A 23,514-nucleotide genomic window follows, 5' to 3' on the forward strand; every position below is an offset into this window, starting at 1 on the left:
ATTAGTGCACCCTAGGCTTCTGGGGTGTTTTGTTGTGCAGATGGCGCTCCATGAAAACAGAAGCTTCTCATGCATTTTGGGAATGCTTGGCACACTGCACGCGCACCACAGCTACAATTAATCTGTGCTGTACATATAAAACGGTTCAGGGACAATAATTAGGCTTGTATTGAAGAGGGTTTTAAAGCACGTGAGGCTAAAATTCACAAAGGAAATTCTATTTTACTTTAAATGTGCAAAGTGTGAGGAAGGGTTGCAGGCCAGTGCTCCCCGCATCTGCCTTGTGTCTCCAGCATTTCCACATATGGCAGGGAGAGAACCCTGTCTGAAATCCTGGATGGCCGCTTCCTGTTACAGTAAACAATCAGGGGTGGAGGAAGGGGGCGGTGGGGGCGGTCTGCCCTGGGTGTCACCACTGAGGGGGGTGACAAAATGCCAGGTGGCACTCACCGCGGGGCCTGCAGCGTGCCCGAGCCACACATCTCTCCTGGGAGTGACGGTGGCTTGGGTGCCCACAGGCTCCCACTGCCCCAAATGGTCCGCCTGCCACCTCCCCCTCAGCTGTAGGGCAACTGAGTGGGAGGAGGCAGGCAGACGCCTTGGAGGCCCCACGGGGCATCCTGCCCTGGCTCGCCATGCCCCAGGGCGCCGCTGCCCCAGGCACCCAATCGGCTTGCTCTGCCATTGTAATCAATACTAGATGAACCAATGGATTTTACCCAGCATGAAGCAGCTTCATATGTTCCTTAAAAATATCCTGCCATGCATATTTATGGCCCAGATTTCATTTTTTTTTCTTAACTATTCAGTTATTCCTCCCAGTCTGAAATGTATAAACCTGGTGATGCTTTGCTGAATCCCCTGAGCAAATAGCCTGGCACAGATACTTACCTCGTTGTTCTTTTGAAATTTTGGAAACAACCACTGGAATATTATGCTCCGCTCCGCCCTATGAGATGAAAATAACCACATTTTACTGAGCCTGTTGTCAGTTTATAAATATTATTACATTTCTTTGAAGTTTTTACTTCATTTTAAGTTTGTTTTATTCAAAGGGGTAAAGATTTTCTGTTTCACAATTGTGTTTAATAATAGGCATATGAATGCAATCAGCTCCATTGTTAGGGAGGGAAAAAATGTTTGTTGGAAGCATCAGCAGACCGGGGTGTGAATGGAACAATGTGGAACTGTTGACAAAAGAAAGCAAACTCACTGCAGGTTCCCCCAGATTCTCCAGAGATTACCATATGGAGCCCACTTTATAATAAGAAAAATAGGCCCAGTTCTGAAACAGTAGCCATGCTGTGATCATTTTGTCATGCTGACAAGGAACAGATAAACAAAGCCATACAATAGAAAGCAAGAATATTGGACATTTGATTAAAATGAATGTGAAGGTTTTCTTTGCTGCTTTCCATTTTCTTTTTCTCATTGTAACACAGCACAAAAAGTCAGTAGGAATATGAATAAGAAATAAGAGATGAAAAGGAGAATTCTAAGAAAAGTAACAGGTTGTCCTTAAAAGCGGGGGAGAAATGGAAGTGGAAATCAAAATAAGCTGCTCAATTTCTGTGCTGGGTTTTTTATATAGAAAAATAAACAGAATAAAAAAACTCACAAACTCTTCAACTAAATATGATTAAGCATAATTTTAGTCCTTATGCTTTCTTATCCCAGAAGCAATTCTGAAACATCAATGTTAATGTCATATCTCATATTCTTCAAACAATGCCTTTATATTTTTAGCCTTTCCAGACTTTGAAAATCGGATTACTGCAGAAAGATTCAAATCTCTAGCCTTGTTCACCTTTTTCAAACCAAGGTTGCACTGTTCAATTCACACAATGACTTCATCAAGCAACTCTTACAACCCCAAGTGACATCAAGTGCAGCAAATGATAGTTGGTTCATATTGGCACACCAATACACGTCACCAACATTCATAAGGCAAGAGATACTGTTTTGGCAATAATCTTTGGTTGCAGACTCTGTTGGACATAAAGTTAACTATCCCTGAACTAGTTTTCAGCTGACTGGTAGAGCATTGTTAACTTTATGTTTGGGGTGAGAAGGGTAGAGTGCAGATACTCTCCCTTCACAGAGCAAAGGTTGGTGGTTGGGACTTCAGATTAGTGGGAAGTCCAAAGCAATGGCCAGTCAGCAACTTCGGGAGGAGAAATACAAGGAATGCTAGGAACTGACAGTAGCATAGTGGGAACTATTGTGGTGATTTTGAAGCTGGTCAGGAAGTCAGAGTTAGTTGTTGGACTCAGTGGGTATTTAAGCAGGGGTGAATCTGGGCTTTATTTCACCCAGGTCAAAGACCCGATTTAGCACACACACCCCATGTGTATTTGCGCATATATATACACACAGGTGGGGAGCCTCAATAGAGCCCCTCTGGAGGCTTCACCCGGGGCAAAAAACCTGGCAAGCCTCTCCCCCTTCCTTAGCTGCAGTTCTGATCTATGGAAAGGTTTGGAGTCCCATAAATGAGTTAGCCTGATCCAAGCCTACCCCTCTATCCCTTATGTTTGGGATTGGGACAGATGTTGCTGAACTACAACTCCCATAATCCTTGACCAGGTGGAAGGGAGTTCAACAGCATCTGGAGGTCCATCTTGATCCTGTGAGTGAGGAGACCATGAGGAATTGGGCAAAAGCATAAAAATGAAATGCAGATATTGAGAGGTTTGTGGGGATTTTCCTACAGCATGAGGGATGCAACTTGTAAATGCTTAGTTGATATGGGAAAATGAACAAGGAGAGAAAGAGAAATGCTAATGAAACAGAAGGGCATCAGAAAAAAATATCAGGACTCGCAGGGCTCTTAACTTCTATTTCCACTTTGACTAGCTACTAAGAACACAGGATAGGGTGAAAAAGTAGGTCTCTGGAAGCTAATAGTGTAGTAATGACAATCCCTGCCCCTCTTTTTAGGATATAGAGATATTTTTAGGCTTGTTGAGTATTAGTACCAGGTTATGCATTTGGTTTTTTTATAAACACAGTCAACATCTTTTGAAGTGCATGAATGGACCAACATAGATTTTGAGAAAGTAGAAGTTGACCCTAAATTCCTACTGTCATTTCATGTGATTTCCTTCTGTCCTCCTATATCTGGTATTGTATGTCATTACGTCTGTTGTTAGCTCTTTTTAAAATATAGCCAAGGATTTTGTTTCAGAACCCCAATTAAAAGCATGAACAGTAATTTGAGGCAATTAATATCATGATGGTAGACTGAGCAAGCTATCTGAAATTAACTGAATGTATGAAAGGTGAATATAATTTTTGGATTTTGTCCAGAGTAATAATTTTCTTATGCTTATAAACCAGCGGAAATCTGTGTTGCAAAAAAGAAGTTAATTGTATTCCAGTCCCTAGCATTCTGAACTTTCTTCAGCATCATCATAAATTATATAGTAGCTTTAAAAAAGAAAAGAAAAATCTACCAGTGTTCCAATGTTTAAATTCTTAGTTCAGGCACGCTTACACAACTTACTCTCTTTTGTGTTTCTAGACATGAAAAAAATAACAGCATGTAATGACTTTAAACAACAACAAAAAATCTTGTTCCCATTTTCATTCTTATGGGATTGTAGCCATAGTGCACTAATTAGCATTTGGTTTAATTAGGTAGTTCTGCTAAAATAAACACACCAGACTCATTTTAAGAACTGGAAAGTTTTGTTTTTTTCAAGTTCCTACTCAATGAGAATGCAAGAGAACTACATTTTATTTTCCCCTCAAATCATATTTCATAAGTTCATTTTTGGGAAACATATACCAATGTTGTTTTGCATTCATAGATAACAGCTAAGATTTCTGTACTAAAGAGATTTTTTAAAAAGCTCTGTTCAAAAGAGATTTGTTGCTTTATATGGTGTTTCAGAGCTATGATGTACCATTTAAAATTATCTCCCTTTTTATGTTTCCTAAGCTTTTCTAAGGTAGATATTGGGGGGGGGGGGGGGGAGAGAGAAACCAATCCTCATGTGGATTAATCATTCCATCTGTAATACAATGAATACAGTGGAGAAATAGGACTATTTTCAATCTTATTAGCAAGCAACTATGAAATTAATAAATAGTTTATGGGAACTCACTGGCTATTTAGAGAGCTGCCATTGTGTTCATTAACAAGTAATTAAAATTAAAGGACCACTGAACAAAAGACAAGACTACACAGATGAAATATCCTTTTAAAATATATGCCAAACCTTATAAGCACAAATGAATCTTAATTGGATATTGCCTCTATTGTTCCTCCATTAACTATGGGGAAAAATTTTTCAACTGATTATCTATTGTAAAGATCAGCCAATACAGACCTTTCATTGAAGCTGCAGGTTACAATCAAGCACCTTTTGATCTCATTAAATGCATTATTCACAAGCCAAATGGCATTTCTGATTGAACATAGGAAACAGTTGGGGAAATGCAACCTACCTTTATACTTAATCCAAATCCTCCTACGGCTTGTCTTCTAATTGTTACAGTCCTTTCCTGAAAGAGTAAGCCAAGTTCAGTTCTATTCAGATGTAATGTTTCTTATAAAAATAGGCTTGCACACTATATCTTCATTTTGGAGTTTTGAATTTTAACATTAAAAAAGAAGGAACTGCTCTTTTGGGTTTTTTCTAATTGTAAAGTGACAAATTAGTTACATAAAACAAATGCCAGTGAGTTGGCACATGCAAACAGTTACTGCTAGGCAATTCTTCTAAAATATGTGTCCAGGTATCCAATATAACACAGAGATAAACCTGCAGTCACTTTTCAATAGCATATAGGAGTATTTTCAGAAATGAGCCCCTCATATGTTCCCATGAAGTGGGGTGAAAATCCATCCTTATTTATCTAGTGGTACCTGCTATTATACACCTAAGGGGGTCACAATAATAACCAGACCATTTGCATGCAGGAAAAATACACAATACAATACTAATACCTCAGCTGTATCACCAGAACACTAAAACAATCCTGACACATATACAGTCGGGGCTGATCCACTGGAGCTGCTGGATCACAGCCCTCCCACTGAAAATAGGAACAGATGTGTAGCTGAAAACAACACATGGATTCAAAAAGTATAGCTAAATTTCTAAACAAGAAAATCATACTTTGATCCTCTTACATGGAAGTTCTTTCCCTGTTCACTGATGATTAATATCTTTTGGGGTGTGTGGTTTTTTTAAGAAAGAAGGTGATAATGGCACTCTGCACACGTGAAATGGCACACTTTCCTAAATATGTGCTGTGCAAGTCCTACCGTGATGAAAACAGCAAGTTTAGAAAATGCAGCCCTACCAAGTCAAAATGTCACCAGCTGCCACTGTGTGCAGCACAAAGACTACCCACAATTACACCAAACGTTTCCTGACCTAAAATGAATATTGAGTCATGGATACAGTGACAAACGGCAGTGGGTTAACTCCATCTCAAAATCATCCCTGAGCGGACCATTTTACTCTCTCCATATGTGTGGATGGTTGTCATTTATTCCCATGAAAGGAACAGAAAATACTACATTTGGAGATGCTGTATGGTTAGGATAATTGTGTTAGATATAGTGTCAACAAAAAGTCTCTGATCAGACTCGTGTAGAAAGAAACCATCTTCACCACAAGAAATAAGTTTTAAAGCTTTACTTCTGGTGAAGAGGGTTTCTTTCTACACGAGTCTGATCAGATACTTTTCACTGACACTATACCTAACACTTGGTTTTTAAACATTTAGTTACAAAACAGTAACTCTTGCAGAACAACAAAATGCTACATTGCATATTAGTAATGAGTTCCCATCTTTTAAAGTCCAGTAAGTTCCTTCCCCGGATCCCACAGTAGGTCCATGCTGCTTAAAAGCAAAGGTTGTGTCTCTCTCTGCTGTAACACAGAGAGAGACACCACTCAAAAAACAACAGAGCAGACTGTTTCCCTGCACATAGCACCAAACACAAAGAAGCTCAGGGTATGAGTTAGGAAAAATACCTCATAAACCAGTCGCAAGACTCAGCCTGCCCACCCTAGAGTGGAAAACCACCAGTCCTCTGCAACAGGCAGTCCAACATATTCAAACACATGTAACATTTTATCTACATTAAACTCATAACTTCAACAAATTGCTCCAAGTACCGTGTGGTCTGACCTTCAGTGAAATTGATCCTTCAAGAGCAAGGGCTCACATTACATGTCTGGGAGGCAGTTATCCAATAAATGTGGGAGAAGCAAAGTTCAGCTATAAGGGTAGAAATGTGTAGTGCTAGAACAATTGATCCATCAGTGCAAGCATTTCTGCTCGCCAAATGGGCTCCCCTCTTCTGCCATCATGGACTGTTCTGGGGGTTCTTTCAACCCCAGGTTAGATGTGGGGAGGCACAGAAAGTGCAGAGGAGGAGGAGGAGGAGGAGGAGGAGGAGGAGGAGGAGGAGGAGGAGGAAGGCCCCATTGCAGTAGCAGGAGTCCTTGCACCAGCTTCCTCTAGCACACACCAGGTTGGTTGAATCAGACTCTCCATATCTACTGTAATCACTAGACAATTATTTAAATAGCATACAGCAGAAATAGACAATACTTTGAACAAAGAGTCTTTTGGGATGAACCTAGTCATTTATAATCTCATCTCAGTTCCTGAGGAAATAAAGGAAAGGGCTCAGAAGTGTCAACTGTGACAATTGTTCTAGCAGGAAAAGTAAATCCCATCTTCACATTGATATGTTATCTAATGGGTTGTGCATTTAATCTTCAGATAACATGCAGCCAGGCTAACCAAGCGGAGCACATCATTCGTTACCTTCTAAAACAATACTCTGGAAATGTAGGCTGTAACACTACGGGAAATTAAAAATATCATGCATTTATGCCAAGGCATTATTTAAATGTCATCTAGATATAAGTAATATGTGTTCTGACATACTAAGGAAATGCAAATGGGAATGATAAATCCATGTTAAAAAACACAAAAACTGGATATGATCTGGTAGAATTGCAGGGATATGGTTTGATGATCTAAAGCAACTCTTAAATTCTCTTTGGGTAGAGCCAATGGGTAACTCAGCATCAACATAAAGTTAGATACTGGATCAGAAAGAACAGGCTCTGAATACCAGTGACTAGGGAACAACAGTGGGAAAAGGCTATTCTCTCATGTCTAGCTTGTGGACTTCCAACGGGCATGTGGTTGGCCCCTGTGGGAAACAGGATGCTAGATTAGACAAGTCTTTGGTCAGATCAAGCAAAGCTCTTTTTATATCTCCATAACACTCTGCTCTTGGCTTCAGAGTTCTTAAGCAACCTTAATACTTGATTATTGCAATGCGCTCTACATAGGGATATCTTTGAGCCTGGTGCAGAGGCTCCAGCATGAGCAAAATGTTGTGACTAGTCTGTTGATGAGGACAGAACTATTATCAGCACATAACTCCAGAGCTCAAAAGCTTGCACTGAGTGCCTGGACACTACCAGCCCAGGTCCAAGGTTGTTGTATTAATTTACAAGGTCCCTAAGAATTTGGATCCTTTATATCCCTGCCCAATCATGGAGTTTTAGGGGAGACTTATGGCCACTGTGAGGTTTTGGTTTTGGTTTTGGCTCAGGAGTCTTGGGTTTAATCTGAGACCAACATAGAACCTAGTAAAGTTAAATCCCATTAAGCAAGCTATCTCATCCCACTTGAATCATGACTGTGAATTATATTAATTGAATGCTTCTTAGGACCATTCACTGCAGTGATCTCCAGAACGCTGCTCATATTATTTACACTGTACCAAAACACACCAAGAAGTACCATACCATAGCATTTCATGACTTCTATCTAGATTTGATTGCATCATTTAAAAAATTTGCAACTTTTCTTCATTTCAACACCCTCTAATGGAAGGCAAATGTGAGTGGGGAATGCTCAACATACACAATGATTTCATTTTGAAAACTGCTGAAGAAAATGATACTTACACCAGAATAGAAAGGTTCGCCAGACACACAGATCACGTCTTGCTCTTGAATCGTCAAAATATCTTTGGCTAAGTGCAGCCGCACTTTGAAAGGCTCCTGGTTACCATCCTGCAGCAAACAAATCCCTGTCTTTGTCTTCAAAGGATGAACAGAGAAAAAGGTTTCCTTAGTTTCCAAGCTGCACGCTGATTGTTCATGTTAGAGGATCAAAAGGATACTTTTTCTCTGATAGTCTTTTGGAAAAGCTTTAACAGAGGCCAGCATATTCCAAAATATCTCTGGAAATGTCTATGGTTATTAGTTGCAAATAGATATATTGAGACAATGACATTACAAAACTGATTACTAGCAACATGTCTGGATTGTGGAGATTGATCCACTTAATAACACATATTTGCATATCTGTGCTCAGTATGGATATGTCAACAAATGCTGCAAGCAAAAATCCCCCTTCACAGTATCAAGACACTTATTTCAGTATCTAGTGTCACAACGCATATGGGACTGAACCTTACACATTGCTTAATGGAAGGTGTCACCCCGGCAAGCCTATGTGAAGCTTACAGCCTCTGATTAATCCTAATTAGGATTACTCATGAGCCAGGAGCTTAACTAGGATCACAGTAGAGCACTGAAACACCATGAAGGATTCCAATCATCCTGCTTTGTGGTTATAATCCAATAGCTCCTCTATGCATAAAAGCAAATCCATTCCAAGTGCTTTTGAGATCATGGCTTGTGTCTGCAGATTGGTTAACTAAAGGATGTCTAAATCCAGCTGGTCAGCTTGAACTAAAAAAATGGCAAGAGGTGTACTGTGACAATCTGAAATGGATGATGTCTAATGTCCCTAAAGACTACCTTTTAATGTCCAGACATTATGTCCCTTCTGTTCATATCTTTTTCCTGTTTGAGAAGAGTAATGGGTAATTATTACATGGGCACATTTCTTCCTTGTGTGGCAGTTCATATGCAGTTTGGACAGTGGTAGCGTATCCATTTGATACCCTGCAAAGATCTCTGGTTTCAGTTATTTTCCTTCTCAGTATATCTTTGCCTCTAATATCCATTCATACTTTCCAAACCCAGGGGCATAGCTAAGGTTGGCCAGGATGCAGGCTGAGGGGGAGGCACAAACATTGCATCTCTCTTGGCACTGCTTCCCCTGATTGCCCTGAAAGCGGCCTTTCAGCTGATGTGGTGACCGAGAAATGTCAGGGAAGACTCTTAATTTACCACAACCAAGTCGCTTTTCCCTGGTTCCTTTCCTGCCTTGACCAATTACATTTGAATGTGCTGCCTCTGTGAATCCTGTCACCTGAGGCAGTCACCTCATTGTGCCTCATGGGTGTACCAGCCCTGCTAATAATAATAATAATTTATTATTTCTACTCCGCCCATCCGGCTGGGTCTCCCCAGTCACTCTGGGCAGCTAGGTGAATTTCCATCGTTCGAACAGACCCTTTGCTCTGTTAATGGAGCTCAAGCAGAAAAACTGGGCAGCAGACAAAATCCAAATGAGTTATCCTAAAAAAGTTGTTTCTTTGCATTTTGGCTTCCTGACTTGTGGAATAAGAACATCTTCACTGCTTAAAATCACAGGCGTGGGCAAGTAGGGAATAAAGGGGAAGGTGGGAGAACCATGCTAATAACCACATTTTAATTCTATTGTTATAACTTCTTTCAGCCAAGCAAGGTTGGAGAGTGAGCATTAACACACCTATTGATTCATACCTAGGAGTGTCCCAATAGCTCCCAATTAATTTGAGGGCTGCCTGAGATTTTTATTTTTTTAAAGAAATGCTCAATTGTTTATACAGTCATTTTGCTTTACTTGACTGCACACTTCTGACTTGGCTGATTACTCTATAAAATCTCTTGAGAAATTTTATAAAGAGAGCTTAGGGCAAGAATTAAGCGGCATGTAACTATACAGTAGACATAATTAAACATCACAACGAAATTAAAATAGAAGCCGGCATTGTAATGCACATGGGCAGAGTTTATTCACAGTTTGAACAAAGAAGTCAAGCATGAAAAAAGCAAACCATTTACGGCAATGGACTGACTGATAGCACATGAGCAGAATAACCTAATTTACATGGGAAACTTTTAAAATGTAATAGTCTTTGCCTTTTAGAAGCCACAGTTGTACAATACATCTTTAGATGATATCTTCATTTAAATACCATCCTTTCCTATGCCAATGCAGCACTGATACACAAAAATAGGGCATTCTTTAGCACCAGAAGGAGGTTAAATTATTTCAGATTTCATAAAGCCAAGCAAATATATGCTGGCCTGAAATACACTCTGCGTAATGTTTTGATGTTGTATTTTATTTTCACAGATCAAGGTTTACTTCTCCCCCCCATCTTCTGAGGTTGCAGGCTAATTCAAATCAATTTGAAACCTCTGTTTTCACACACACCTCCCTACCTGCCACTTGGCCTTATTGCCCCTCTAAGAACTGCATGGAAGGGAGAACTTAAACAACCACACATTGTTCTCGTCATAGCACTGCAATGATGGGGAAAGCTGCATTTCCCTTGCCCAGTACTTTTCTGCCACCAGAGGAAAACAACTTATTCTGCTCCTGTGCTATGTATCCCCAGTTTTATACACTCAAGAATTGTGCTCCATTTTCTTCTGCTCCCTGAGCAGCACTATCATAGAATTGTAAGGATGGAAGGGAGGTTCAACTAATCCAATTCCCTTCAATGCAAGAATAAGTGTACTTATTGTATTATTGTGTAATTTCCTTTGAGATAAGTCCACTCAAATTGCAGTGGGTTAGTTATAACTATTTCATTGTTTATGTGGGGTTTTGGGGGTGTTAGGGGAGGGTAGGACTTCTGGTGGGGAACACGTTGTGTTCATTCTGGAGTGCTTTGTGCACCTTTGGTTCCCCCCCCCCCGCCCCCCTGCACAGCACTCAGCTCTTAGAAGCTATCAGCAGCCACAACTCAGGAATGGCTTTCACTGGCCAGCTAAACCAGGTGAGGTTAGCCAACGGGCCTCAAACCCTCAGTGAGTTAGGGTCTTCCACTGCATGAGAAGACAGGCTCTGGCAGATTGAGTGGATGAAACCAATAGTGGGTCCAATGGCCAAGAAGATGGTTTCTGCACAGGATGTAAAGGTAAGGGAGGGGCAGATGGAGCTTGTCAACCTGGGAAGGTAGCCCATCTAGGAGAAGGAAAACTCTTATCCTAAATCTCTGCTGCCTTTTCTTCAGGAGAAGAAAAGTATAGGGAGTAAATTCTACTCAAATCCGGAGTGGAATCCCTAAAATGGTTGGAATAACTCCCTCTGCCCTGTGAGACTTACTGGAAAATACAGTTTAGCCTTCCTTGTAACAGCTCATATCACATTTATCATCAAAATAAAACACAATAATTGTGTCTGTATTTGGCATTACCTCTTCACATGTAGTCCTGAAATCCATGTGCTATGGCACCAAGAGATATTTGTCTAAAAACAGGGGGAAAGATTTTATTAAAACTAAGACTTATTGGCCAGTAAACATTAAAACAAATTGTATAAATTAAGCAGACACACTGGATTACAGAGATGCTGTCAAGAGCAGGAATTATAAATTCTTAGAACAGTATCAGGCAGGAGTGGAGAATCCATGGCCCTCTGGATATTTCTGCACATCATCTTTCATCACCCACCCACTCTGCCAGCTTGCCAAAAGTCAGAGAGAGTTGCAGAGCTTTGAAGAAATAAGCAAGACAGTTTCATTATATATGATTGAAGGTAAATTTGTTTCCATGTATCTCTCAACACACCAGTCATTTAAAATTACTTTTCACTAGCAGAGACACTGTAGTTCATAATTCCTTGGTTCTGAATATGATCCTCACTGACTCATACAACTTGCCTTCAAAAACTTGAGTGTTTGGATCTGTGAATGAAAGAGAGAGGAATTTTCCCCCCTTAGGGTTTTTTTGTGGGGGGCGGGGAGGGTAGGTTCTTTATTTTTTCCCAGTGGAAAAATTGGAAATTGTGGAGAAATTGTGGGAGGCGGGAAATATTGCCCACTATTTTATATTTTAGAAAAGTAAGAAAAGGCATAATTTTAAAATATTTGCATTAGCTACTCTTTACTTCCTCAATGGAGTTTATAATAAGTAATAGTATGTAAAATAATCTACAGGTTGTAATAATCACCCTGTACCTTAGACTAGTAGTACTCAAATACTATTTTGTAAGATGAAAGGTGAGCATTTTGTGTTTTTTAAGATTTGAAAAAATTTGATGAGTCTCTGGGACCCTCCAGGTGCCCTTTTTATTTCACATTCGTGATAAACGGTGCTCATGATACTGGTGCGCAGTCACATGTGACCCTACTTTCATTACTTTTTGTACCTGCCAAAGTTGTGGGGAGGTACACTGCTTCACACAGGCACCAGGTTCCACCCAACTTGTGGGGAGCAGTGCTTGCATGCGATGCCATGTGGTAGAAGGAGGCCACAGAGTGGTCCAGGGTGCTTTCCATATAGTGAAATCATCTTTAAAAGTTACTTTTAGGATTGAGATAAAGGGTTCTATGAATATAGCTTGATTCCAACCTGATTTCAGTTTGAGGTACAGTGGTACCTTGGTACTCGAACAGCTTGGCTCCCGAACAAATCAGGTCCTGAATGCCGCAAACACAGAAGTAAGTGTTCCGGTTTGCTAACATTTTGAGGAAGCCGAATGTCCGACGCAGCTTCCACAGCTTCTGATTGAGTGCAGAAAGCTCCTGCAGCCAATCAGAAGCTGCGCCTTGGTTTTCAAATGGTTTTGGGAGTCCAACGGACTCCCAGAATGGATTAACTTAGAAAGCCAAGGTACCCCTGTAGTTCAGGACAATGTTCACAGCAGCTAGTGGAGCAGGAAAGTATAATTTGTTTTGGAAAGGGGTTAGCAGTTCCAAACCAAGACTTAATTAACTAATCTCACTCTCTTCCTACTGACAAGAACTCAAAAGTTCAAAAGTAGCAAGCTCATTTAGCTTATCTCAGATGGCATATGCAAACAAAACAACACATGATGGGCAGCTTGGCAATAAAACCTGAAATCCCCTTGGTACAGCAAGCATTTATTCAATACTGCAAAAATATTTTTGAATGCATGATTAAAGTGTTCTTGTTCTACAGGGAAATCAATAACTACACTCTAATAGAAGGGCAACAGGAGCTCTTAGAGACAAAGCTATTCTACTTCATTTAAAGTAACACAGAGATCAGATGAGCTGCCTTCTGTGTTTCTATAAGGCCATTTCCCTATGGCTTAGAAACTACATATTTTTTTAAAAAAATCATTGAAAATACTTTTATTATATTTATAAGACAATGAACAACAGGAAAGAGGAAATGGCTATTACATATAATTTAGTTATGCACAATTGTTTTCAAATTCTACTGCTTTTATTGGTGCATTACTACAAATAATAACTGACAAGATATTTTGATTAAGTGGTTTATAAAAATAAATTTCATGTTTTAATAAGTCATGTGAAGTGGTAAAATGTGCACATTATGTTGCCATGCTATATGCACATTTTATATCTATAGAAGGTAATGTGCAATATAACAGCTTAAAAGCTCTATACCAGGCATGGCCAAACTTGGCCCTCCAGCTGTTTTGGGACTACATCTCCCATCATCCCTAGCTAACAGGACCAGTGGTCAGGGATGGTGGGAATTGTAGTCCTAAAACAGCTGGAGGGCCAAGTTTGGCCATGCCTGTTCTATACTGTCATCCATATGTACTTTCCCAGGTGTGGCTGTAGTTGCTGAAGTTAAGAGACAGATCTACAATCTGAAGCTCCCAGTCCAAATCTCCTCTGAACTCAGCAAGTGGCCTTTGGCAAGTTACGCTCTCTCAGCACTCTACCTACTCCAGCTCAGGCTTCCACTGGGTTGCACTTTATCTGCTTCTGCTTTTATGCTGGTGTGTGGTATTTTAACTCACAACTGGTTCTGAAATTATTTGAAATGAAAAACAAAGTAGAAATCCTTGTAGCAATAATCAAAAGTGGTAATACTGAACTACTGAATAAAGTTGTTGTAAAGATGACCAATTCATATATGTCAGGGGTTGGTCAGCAGCCATGGGTACAATGACACACCTGAGCTCTTCCCTCGCTGCTCACCAAGCCTCTGAGCCAGTCTCCACCCTCCATTTACTGCCTCATGGATCATGAAGTGGTAAATCTGTGTGGTTGCCTTTTCTGCCTTTGACAAATGCATATAGCTGGAGTAGGAAACGGGTAGAGTTCTTTCCCACTTTCTCTTTAAGTCAATATGCCTTCGAAGGCTCAGATTAAGTCTGCTGAATCCAACTTTTACTCAGATCACACAATCTTTTGTGGAATGCTCTCTTTAGGGAGGCTTATCTGGCAGCGGCGGACGGAGCAAGACAAACGGGCACCTGGGGCGGCATGCATGCCCTGCGCCCAGGGGGCCAGCCCCCCCATGGGGCGGGCAGGGCGAGCCAGGGCAGAACGCTCCACGGGGCCTCTGAGGAGTCTGCCTGCCTCCTCCCACTCAGCTGCCCTACAGCTGAGGGGGAGGCAGTGGGCGGACCGTTTGGGGCAGTGCGGAGTTTGCGGGCACCCAAGCCACCACGTCACTCCCAGGAGAGACACATGGTTTGGGTGTACAGCAGGCCCCGTGGTGAGTGCCTCCCGGCATTTTGTCACCCCCCCCCCAGTGGTGACAACCAGGGCGACCCGTCCCCATCGCATCCCCCTTTCTCCACCCCTGTTAACCTGGTGTCCTCACTGTATATCTTTAAGTGCCAGGCAAAAACATTCCTCTTCAACCAGGCCTTTGACTGATTAAGCAATCTATGGCTTTTTAAATGTCGTGTTTAGTTTTGTTCTAGTTTGTTATGTTATGCATTTTAAAACCAAAACTACCTATTTATTCTCACTGTCCACTATGATGGAATTTCACAAAATCAGTTATGTTAAAGCTCATCATTTCATATCAAAGGAAGCAATGCAAATAGGATGAGTAATCAAGTGCATATCACAGAAAAATTTTACTCTAGCTTTACATTTCTGTATAACAACAACAACAACAGCAGCAGCAATTTATTATTTATACCCTGCCCATCTGGCTGGGTTTCCCCAGCCACTCTGGGTGGCTTCCAACAAAAGATTACAAATACATTAAAACATCAGTCATTTAAAACTTCCCTAAACAGGGCTGCCTTCTGATGTCTTCTAAACGTCAGATAGTTGTTTATTTCTTTGATAATAGAAGGGGAGTGTGTTGTATTTAAATGAACACTGCACACCTGCCCTTTGAAACAAGAATGAAAGAAAACATATCACACCATTCATTAAGGCTTCCCCCAAATACAGAAGTGGCAGAAACTGCCCGACATTAAAATGAAGCTAGCATAATTCTTATCGTATTCAAAGACCAAAGGCCAACCCACAAGCTGTTCTTGGGGAAAATGTAACATACCACTTGAAGACTTGATATAGCAATGCTGAAAGGAAAACTGGTAGCCATCCACAGAGTTTTTCAGTCATGATTCTTCTTGATCCTTTATGGCCAAGTTGAAAAGAAGAAACAGGATGCATCTGTGAAACATACAGGGTGGGGGAGAAAGATCACAGCTGAAGCCTTGGATGCTTTGCATTTTAAAATATAATACTTAAATAACTTTCAGCGTTTGTATGGTAGGGATAGGAAAGGTTATATGAGTAGGATTTGATTCCACCTACAGTCATAACACAGTAATAAAGAACAAGTCTACACTGAGCACGAGGTATGAATTTCATTTAAAAATGTAGTTATAGAAAGCAAATAGAGTTTTTTAAACTACTAGAATCACATTATGATTATCCTAGAAAAGTACTAAGCACTATGTCAAAAAGAAGAGGTCAAATGGAATGAACAGCAGGGCGACCCAGATATACATTTGTATTTTCACCCATGCAAGGAAATTTTATGGTGCTCTTCTCTTTGATTTTCCTAGTGAGTTCAGTTTCAAAACAAAGTTTAAGATGCAATGAAATGTCTTCTTATAAGCAGATGCCCAGCCAGCCACACGCTACACTGCGGTAGCCAATGCAGTGCCCTTATCCCTGACTCTTGACCATGCTGGCTGGGGCTGATGGGAGTTGAACTCCATGGGCACCACGTTGGTGATATATGTTCTATATAGTACCCATTTCTCAGAACCCCCCTGCCAGAAACACAGAAGGGTAAACAGCTGACAGATGATTGGCAGGAGATTCAAGATTCACCCTCGTCCCCCATAAGTAGATCCTGGCTTGTGTGGCATATTGCAAAAAATGAACTCCCGTATCTTACCGTGAAGCATAGAAATGTATGTATCCCTAGCTGTGTCTATGCAGCGTCTATGCAGTGTCTTTGCAGCGGCGATACCAGGGTTCCCCGTTAAAGGGGTTTCTGAAGGGAGGCTTTGACTGTACGCCAAAAGGTCGTCATTGCTCTCCCCTGCGGCGGCGGCGTAACGGGGGCGGCTATCTCTGCTTGAACATATGTTCTCCAGAGCCGGCCCATCCCCCACACAAACACTGGATAACCCTGATGCTCCCTAGGTCCCCGGCTGGGGGCTGGGGAGGGAGAACGCCCAATGCCTGAGCCAAGGTCTACCTACATTTGAAATTTAATAAAGTTGTGGCCAATTTAATACCATAGCACGTTGTCTTGTGTCATTATTCCACATGACTACCATTGATGGATAGCTAGAAATGATCTGATAAGTCTAATAATAAAAAGTATCTAGAAGGTTAATGCCATGGAATTTCAACATCTGAATATTGATAGAGATGAACAATTAGAATCATAGAATCATGTTGGTGAGACAAAAGGTGCCAGCGTGGCTGTGTGTTGTGGTTGCTGATGTGTTGAAGCAGAAGTTTGCCTTGCTTGAAAAAAACATGCTCAACACCTCAAATAATTCCACATCAAGTTGATTGTGGGTAGATTTCCCATTTTGATCCTAAAAGTTCATTGTTATGTCATTGATAATTTGAGACTTTGCCGACCCTACTAATTTCAAAAGTTTTTTTTTAAAAAAATTACAGGTTTTAGTTTAAATATAGACTGAAATGTTTTATGTACAATGCACTGATTTAATATGAAAGTTACGCAGTCTATTAAATTGATGCTTTTATTAATGTTGCCTCACTTCTTTCTGCCATCTCTTTTGTTCACATTTCACAGAACCCTGTCAAGACTATCTAGATGAAGCAAAATTAGGATTCTTCTGGGACTCTTCTGTATGAAATATTGTTAAACACAGCGCTAAGATGAATCCATATTCCCTTCTGGTATGAAAGGAAGCAGTTGTGATTCCATACTGTCCTACCTGAATCCTTGGAGTCCATAAAAATGGTATGTGACCAAATGAAGGACTGAAACACTATGCAGATACTGCACTATTGCTATTTAATATTGCCACTTTTTGAAAGGAGATTGGAGAGAGGCTAAAAATGAATTATTTGCATCAGTCTTCACACTGGGAAGCATTGTTACCTGTCTTCTGGGGGGGGGGGGTGTTTTGTGTGCGTATGTGTGTGCCTACCACCCACACAGTAATGTGACCTCTTCCTGGAAACAACTGAGTGATGCCCTGGGAATATGCCTGAACTGCATGTAACACACAAATGTATTATCCAAACCAAAACTATATTGAATAAAACATTCATTTATTGTGAGAAATAAATGAAATAAAGATATCTAAAAATCACAGTGAAATTAATGAATATTTGGTACATTGTAGCATATATATGGGATCACGGGGATATTTTAATATTGTGACACATTTATACCTGTATAGAAACAATGATCCCTATGCTATGAGAAGCAATTTGAGAGTGGTAAGAGCACAACACTGTGATTTTCAAATTCCCAGAGAGAGTGAGAGATTACAAAGATTACCTATCCTGGCTCAGGGCTGAGCTGTTTCACACAGCTGTGTAAATATGGGTTTGGGAAGGAGCTCTTGACCAGGAGTAGCAATGGTTATCTCTGCCCCCAACAGTTGTTACTGAGCCCACAGAGTCCCTTTCCAGGATTGAGGTCCAGAGTGCAATGCTGTACTAAAGGTGTTCTTTGGGAGCATAGGTAGGTATGGATTCACACTGGAGCTCAATAAAAGCCATTCAATTTCTCAAAATGTGGTCTTAAGTGCATTTTCTCTCACAGACAGGTGAAAAAGGAGGGGTTTGGTTGACATGAAAAGGAGATAAATGCATCTGAACCATTTTTGCACATGAAACTGTTGGCAGAAATCTTGGTGGGACAGGGAATGGATTTTCATCAGTATGCTGCTGCAGCAGCTGCTGCTGAGCTTTATATTTCCTTTCTCGTATATTCTGGGGTGGCCATGGAAGTTCTCAGTGTCTGGAGTTAGCGACAGGATCAGTGAGTGAGTCATTAAATCTGGATAAAAGAGAGGTGCTCTTGGTTAGGAGGTCTGCAGGTCCCGGAATGGGACAACTGCCCCAGTGTACAAGGTTCTTGACCTTAGGGAGATTTCTAATCACATTCAGCTAAACACAGTTAGGATACCTGTTCAGACATTTGTGCTTTGTATTGTGGGTAGGGCTAGCCTGTTTGCCCCTTCTCACTTTCACTCCACAGATATTCATATAATCACCTGCATAGGCCTGGAGAAGAGCAAGTACAGTGGTACCTTGGGTTACATATGCTTCAGGTTACATACGCTTCAGGTTACAGACTTCGCTAACCCAGAAATAGTACCTCAGGTTAAGAACTTTGCTTCAGGATGAGAACAGAAATTGTGTTCCGGCGGCGCGGCATCAGCAGGAGGCCCCATTAGCTAAAGTGGTGCTTCAGGTTAAGAACAGTTTCAGGTTAAGTACAGACCTCCGGAACGAATTAAGTGTTAGGATATTTCCGTTCCACCTTAAAAGGAAGCAGGCTTTGTGAGTCACAGAGTCTGCGTATTTCCTGTTCACAGGAAGTTTCTCTTTTGTATATGCTTTCGTTTTCTCTCTGTGCCTGAGACATCGAAGCAGGCATTCATGTTTTTTTCTTTGTTCTGACCAACACTGAATAAACTTGTAAATATGCTCTCCTGAGTGCATCTTTCGTTGTGCGAACTCTGCTGATAGAGCGTGCACAAGTTCTGGAATGTGGAAAGCTATTTCTGAAGCTTTGTGTCGCTAACTGACTGATACTGCTGTTTCTACAGGAGATCAATGGATTGTCCGGCATCGGCGTGGGGGCATGATGGACTTTGTCTCCCTGGCAGTATCCCAACATTAAGTACTTAACCTGAGGTACCACTGTACTGATGAAGGAAAACAACTGATCATGGTTTCTGGAAATGGAAATCCTGTCTCACCAGCCTTCTGACGTACTGCCTCGTTCTATTGGTCCATCTAGGTCAGTACTGCCAACACTGACAGGAAATAGCTCTCCAGGATTTTAGGCAGGATTCTCTCCTAGCCATACCTGGCGACACAAGGGTTGGAACTGAGACCTTCTGCAAGCAAATCAGATGCTCTGCCACTGAGCTACATCCCTTCCACGATCATGCCGATATTGGTGGCCCAGGAGATATGTTATATACATGGGTTACAAACAAGTTTTTTATGCAAGTTTCAGTGGCTCCTAGGTAAATTTAGCAGTCACAGAATAAGAGGACAAATCCTATTATGTATCAGTAAATGGTAAAAGAAGAAAAAGCAGATAAAAACGAAAATGGATAATGAGGGGAAATAGGCAGCAGTTTCTCTGAGGGATCTGTATTAGGTTGAGTACTGTTCAAGTTATTCATGCAAATGAGCCATAAGGAAGCCAATCTGAGGATGAAACCACTTTATTCAGGATGGTGAAATGGAAAATAGACTGAAAATTTTCAGAAGGCTCTCTCCAGACTGGGTGAATGACAACATTAACAAATAAGCAAATAAGATTCTGGGTGGTGATGTTTTTAAAAGTGCCATTTGGCACACATTGGGAGGGACATCTAACCTATCATAACCTCATAGGGTTTGAATTAGCTATGCCTATTATCTTGGAAATAGAAAAATAGCAACTCAGTGTGCAGTAGCAGCAAACCCATCAAACTAAATGTAGGAAGTTATTGTAAAAGTTACCAAAAACAGAATGGTCAGTAATATACATGAATCTGTATGGTGTGGACACATTTGGAATAGTGCATACAGTTCTCAGAGCATCATAGCACTGCAAAGGGTCATATAAGAGAATGGGGTAACTTAATGCCAGCTGTGTTAAAGCTGCATAAATTATGCTGGTTTCCTATAGTCTATATTGCTCTGTTAGCAAGACAATTGCAATGACAAGCAGCAGATAGAGACTGCCACCTATGGACAAATGTATTTTGTGAACCTATGTGGGACTTCAGAGCCAAGGCCCAAATGGGCCTGTTTCTGAGTTTTACCCAAATTGGATGAGCACCCGTATTTAAAGACCTATATAACATAACATCTATGCAATGTAGAATATGAGTGGCACTGAAAAGCTATTTGCTTGCAGGGGAGGGAAAGTTTAATTTCAGACCATTTATCTTTAGATAATTTCCTCTGCCTTAACATGTATGACCCCAATATTGCTAGGAATAAAGCAGTCCAGAATGAGAAAGCAGTGCGAGCTTCCTTTCTGTTAATTCAGCATGGGGTTGTTGTGGTCTCTCTCAACTAAATGTTTTCTTGATGTTTTATTTATTTATTGGAACAAAGCCTTGAATTTAATTTCCTGTCAGGCAGCATTTCAGAGCTGCAAGCCTCATCCATACTACATGAAAGAGCATGGCTGGGTTTCGGGTGGCAGCTTCCCTGGGCATTTAGTCTTGCAGTCAAATAAGTAGCAGACTGCAATGCCATGCAGCTAGCTCCCTGTCAGCTGTAAAGCTTTGAAGTAAATGAAAGGATTTCTTCCTCTTTGCTTCTTCTCTAATATATCTCAACTTACAAGCAGTGAAGTCTGATATCATGGAGCAATTCCATCTTCATCACATCAATCATACTAAAATACCTAGTGGGAAGGTAGGTTTATTATGAAGCCAATATAAAATTGGCAATTACTAATAGCTCAGCCTTTAATGTGATATAGGTAAAGACAGGACCCAAGCTACTGATGGGAACTGAAATTTTATTTAATCTACTCAATTTCCCTCTGTAGGCTCAAACCTGTGTCCGAGGCAAATTCAGATGAGGACGTTTTTCAACTCTTTCATTAGACAAAGCGTGTTCTCCCTAACAGAGAGCACGTGTTGCGGTTGGGGAACAGGCCGCCCAGCCATGACTAGGCAAATTGATCTGCAACCCTGGCCTTAAGGGTTAATTGGGTTGCTGGGGAATATGGATTGTTACCAATTTGGAGGAGGAGTCAGAAGTTATAAATAGAAGGGCCAGACGTGGGGACGTCCTCTTGGCCGTTTTGCATCGGATCACATGGAGCACTTGGACAATCTTCTCATTGTCTGGTTACATTTCTTTATTTCTTTATTTTCCCCTTCTTTTTAATCCTCTCTAGTCCCTTAAATAATTTAATTCCCCCCTTTTCCTGTTCAATTTCCCACCCCACCCCTTACCCTGCCCTGTAGGAAGATTCTCCCTGTATCTGTGGCTTGCCTTTCCCAATAGTGAGAGAGCCCCCGTTAGGGGCTTTCTTTCGCAAAAAGGTTTCCCCCATTTCTCTTGTTGAAATTGTGGGGCTAGTCAGGGCTGTTCCCAGCTTAGCTGGTATCACTTTCGTTTATAGTATCCCCGAAGGTTGGCTTTATGGCTCCCTGTGCCTCCAAGGACTATGAGCACTCTGTATATGCTCTTGAACTATGCTGTTTCTGAACAAGTTTATTTTCTTTAAGTTTGTTTTGCCCGGATAGTGGCGACTGCCATTTTAGAGATGAGCCATTGTGGCTTAGTGGCTAAAGTGTAGGACCTGGGAGACAGGGTTCATATACCCCTCTTAGCCATTGTTATAACAAAACAAAACAAACTGCTCCTTATGGGCTATTCTGTTGCTGGGTAGTTCGGCCCATTTGTGATAAAAGAACTTTGGGCTTCTTGAAGGGGTGCTTCCCTCTAAAACGGCAAGCAGGGGTACCTGGACAAGCTGTGGGCTACCTCAACTCTGCTATTTCACTGGAAACATTTATGCCTGGCCTAGCAGGTGATCCTAGGGCTTTGCCCTAGAATTCGATGGCCTGGAAGCGTTTCCGGCCTGAATAGTGTCCCCATGTGGTCCATGAAGCATTGGTTTCACTGGGGCAGAGCATAGTGCCGGTAATGCCTAGGTTGCAGGAGTGGTCCCTGTATGGGACAGCTGCATGCTCCCCCATTGCTCTACCTGGACACTTAGGTCCTTTTGGTGGTTACCTCACTGCGAGGGATGTAACGGGCGCCATGTTTGCAATATGCAACTGGGAGAAAGCACCTTTGCGTGCCCGCATTGCAGTTTGCTCTGTGCGTTGCAGAGCACGGCGCTGCACGGGCTGCAATTGCATTGCATTGCTAGGAGATTTGCAGTTGCATTGCACGGAGGGTGTGTGTGCATTGCACGGAGGGTGTAGTTGCATTGCACGGAGTGTGTAGTTGCATTGCACGGAGTTTGTTGTTGCATTGAACAGAGGGTGTGCAGTGCACGGAGTGTGTAGTTGCATTGCATGGAGTGTAGTTGCATTGCATGAAGGGTGTGTGCATTGCAGGGAGTGTGTAGCTGCATTGCATGGAGTGCGTGTGCATTGCAGGGAGGGTGTAGTTGTATTGCACAGAGTGTTGTTGTTTTTTTTGCATTGCATGGAGTGTGTGTGCATTGCACGGAGTATGTAGTTGCATTGAACAGAGGGTGTGCAGTGCACGGAGTGTGTAGTTGCATTGCATGGAGTGTAGTTGCATTGCATGAAGGGTGTGTGCATTGCAGGGAGTGTGTTTTGCATTGCACGGGGTGTGTAGTTGCATTGCACGGAGGGTTTGTGTGTGCATTGCACGGAGTGTGTAGTTGCATTGCACAGAGCGTGCTTTTTGCATTGCACGGAGTGTGTAGTTGCATTGCATGGAGAGTGTGTGCACTGCACGGAGTGTGTTTTTTGCATTGCACAGAGTGTGTGTCTGAAAAGGAAGCTGGCTTGGCGGCAGCTTGGTTGGGACTTCTTTAGGGGTTCTGGCCAGCGTCGGCCCTGTAAATTTACATATCATGATGGCAGCACAAGATGCCCCCTGCCCAAGCGGGGGCTGGAAGCTGGCAAGCAATAGCTCAATACCTTTTGCCCATATTCCCATTTTATTTAGGGATCCAGTTGGATATCGTTGCTAAAACATACCACTTGGCTATGGAGAAGCTGTCTGCCTTGAAGGAAGTTAATTTGTAATACTTCCGCTGTAGCAAGTGATGCTTCACCAGATCCGATCTTGCTGGGTCACTTAACTAATCTTCCCACTAGGCCAGGCTGCCTAGATTTCACCCCTCCCATATCCAAGAATCTCCTGAGGAGTCTGCTGATTCTCCAGAGAGGAGGAGGCGTGTTCTGGTCTCTACTTATTCTGCTCCAGCACCAAGTCAGTCACTCAGTCAGTGTCGGAGAGGG

The 23,514-nt window shown here is 41.7% G+C and overlaps 1 protein-coding gene across 3 annotated transcripts in view; it reads right to left on the reverse strand.

Moving 5' to 3' along the window:
* The window catches only part of SNTG1 (syntrophin gamma 1), a 241,028-nt gene that overhangs the window by 98,438 nt on the left and 119,076 nt on the right, over positions 1–23,514 (reverse strand). For all 3 annotated transcript variants that reach the window (XM_081014050.1, XM_081014051.1, XM_081014052.1), the window contains 5 exons: positions 15,423–15,541; positions 11,375–11,427; positions 7,956–8,090; positions 4,453–4,509; positions 892–949 (listed from right to left, as the gene is read on the reverse strand). In XM_081014050.1, the coding sequence (XP_080870176.1) occupies positions 892–949; positions 4,453–4,509; positions 7,956–8,090; positions 11,375–11,401 (277 nt within the window). In that variant the 5' untranslated portion in view covers positions 11,402–11,427; positions 15,423–15,541. The remainder of the gene's footprint in view (positions 1–891; positions 950–4,452; positions 4,510–7,955; positions 8,091–11,374; positions 11,428–15,422; positions 15,542–23,514) is intronic.

The sequence above is a fragment of the Podarcis pityusensis genome (genome assembly GCF_964106645.2).
Source record: "Podarcis pityusensis genome assembly, chromosome: 7".
Classification (NCBI taxonomy): domain Eukaryota; kingdom Metazoa; phylum Chordata; class Lepidosauria; order Squamata; family Lacertidae; genus Podarcis; species Podarcis pityusensis.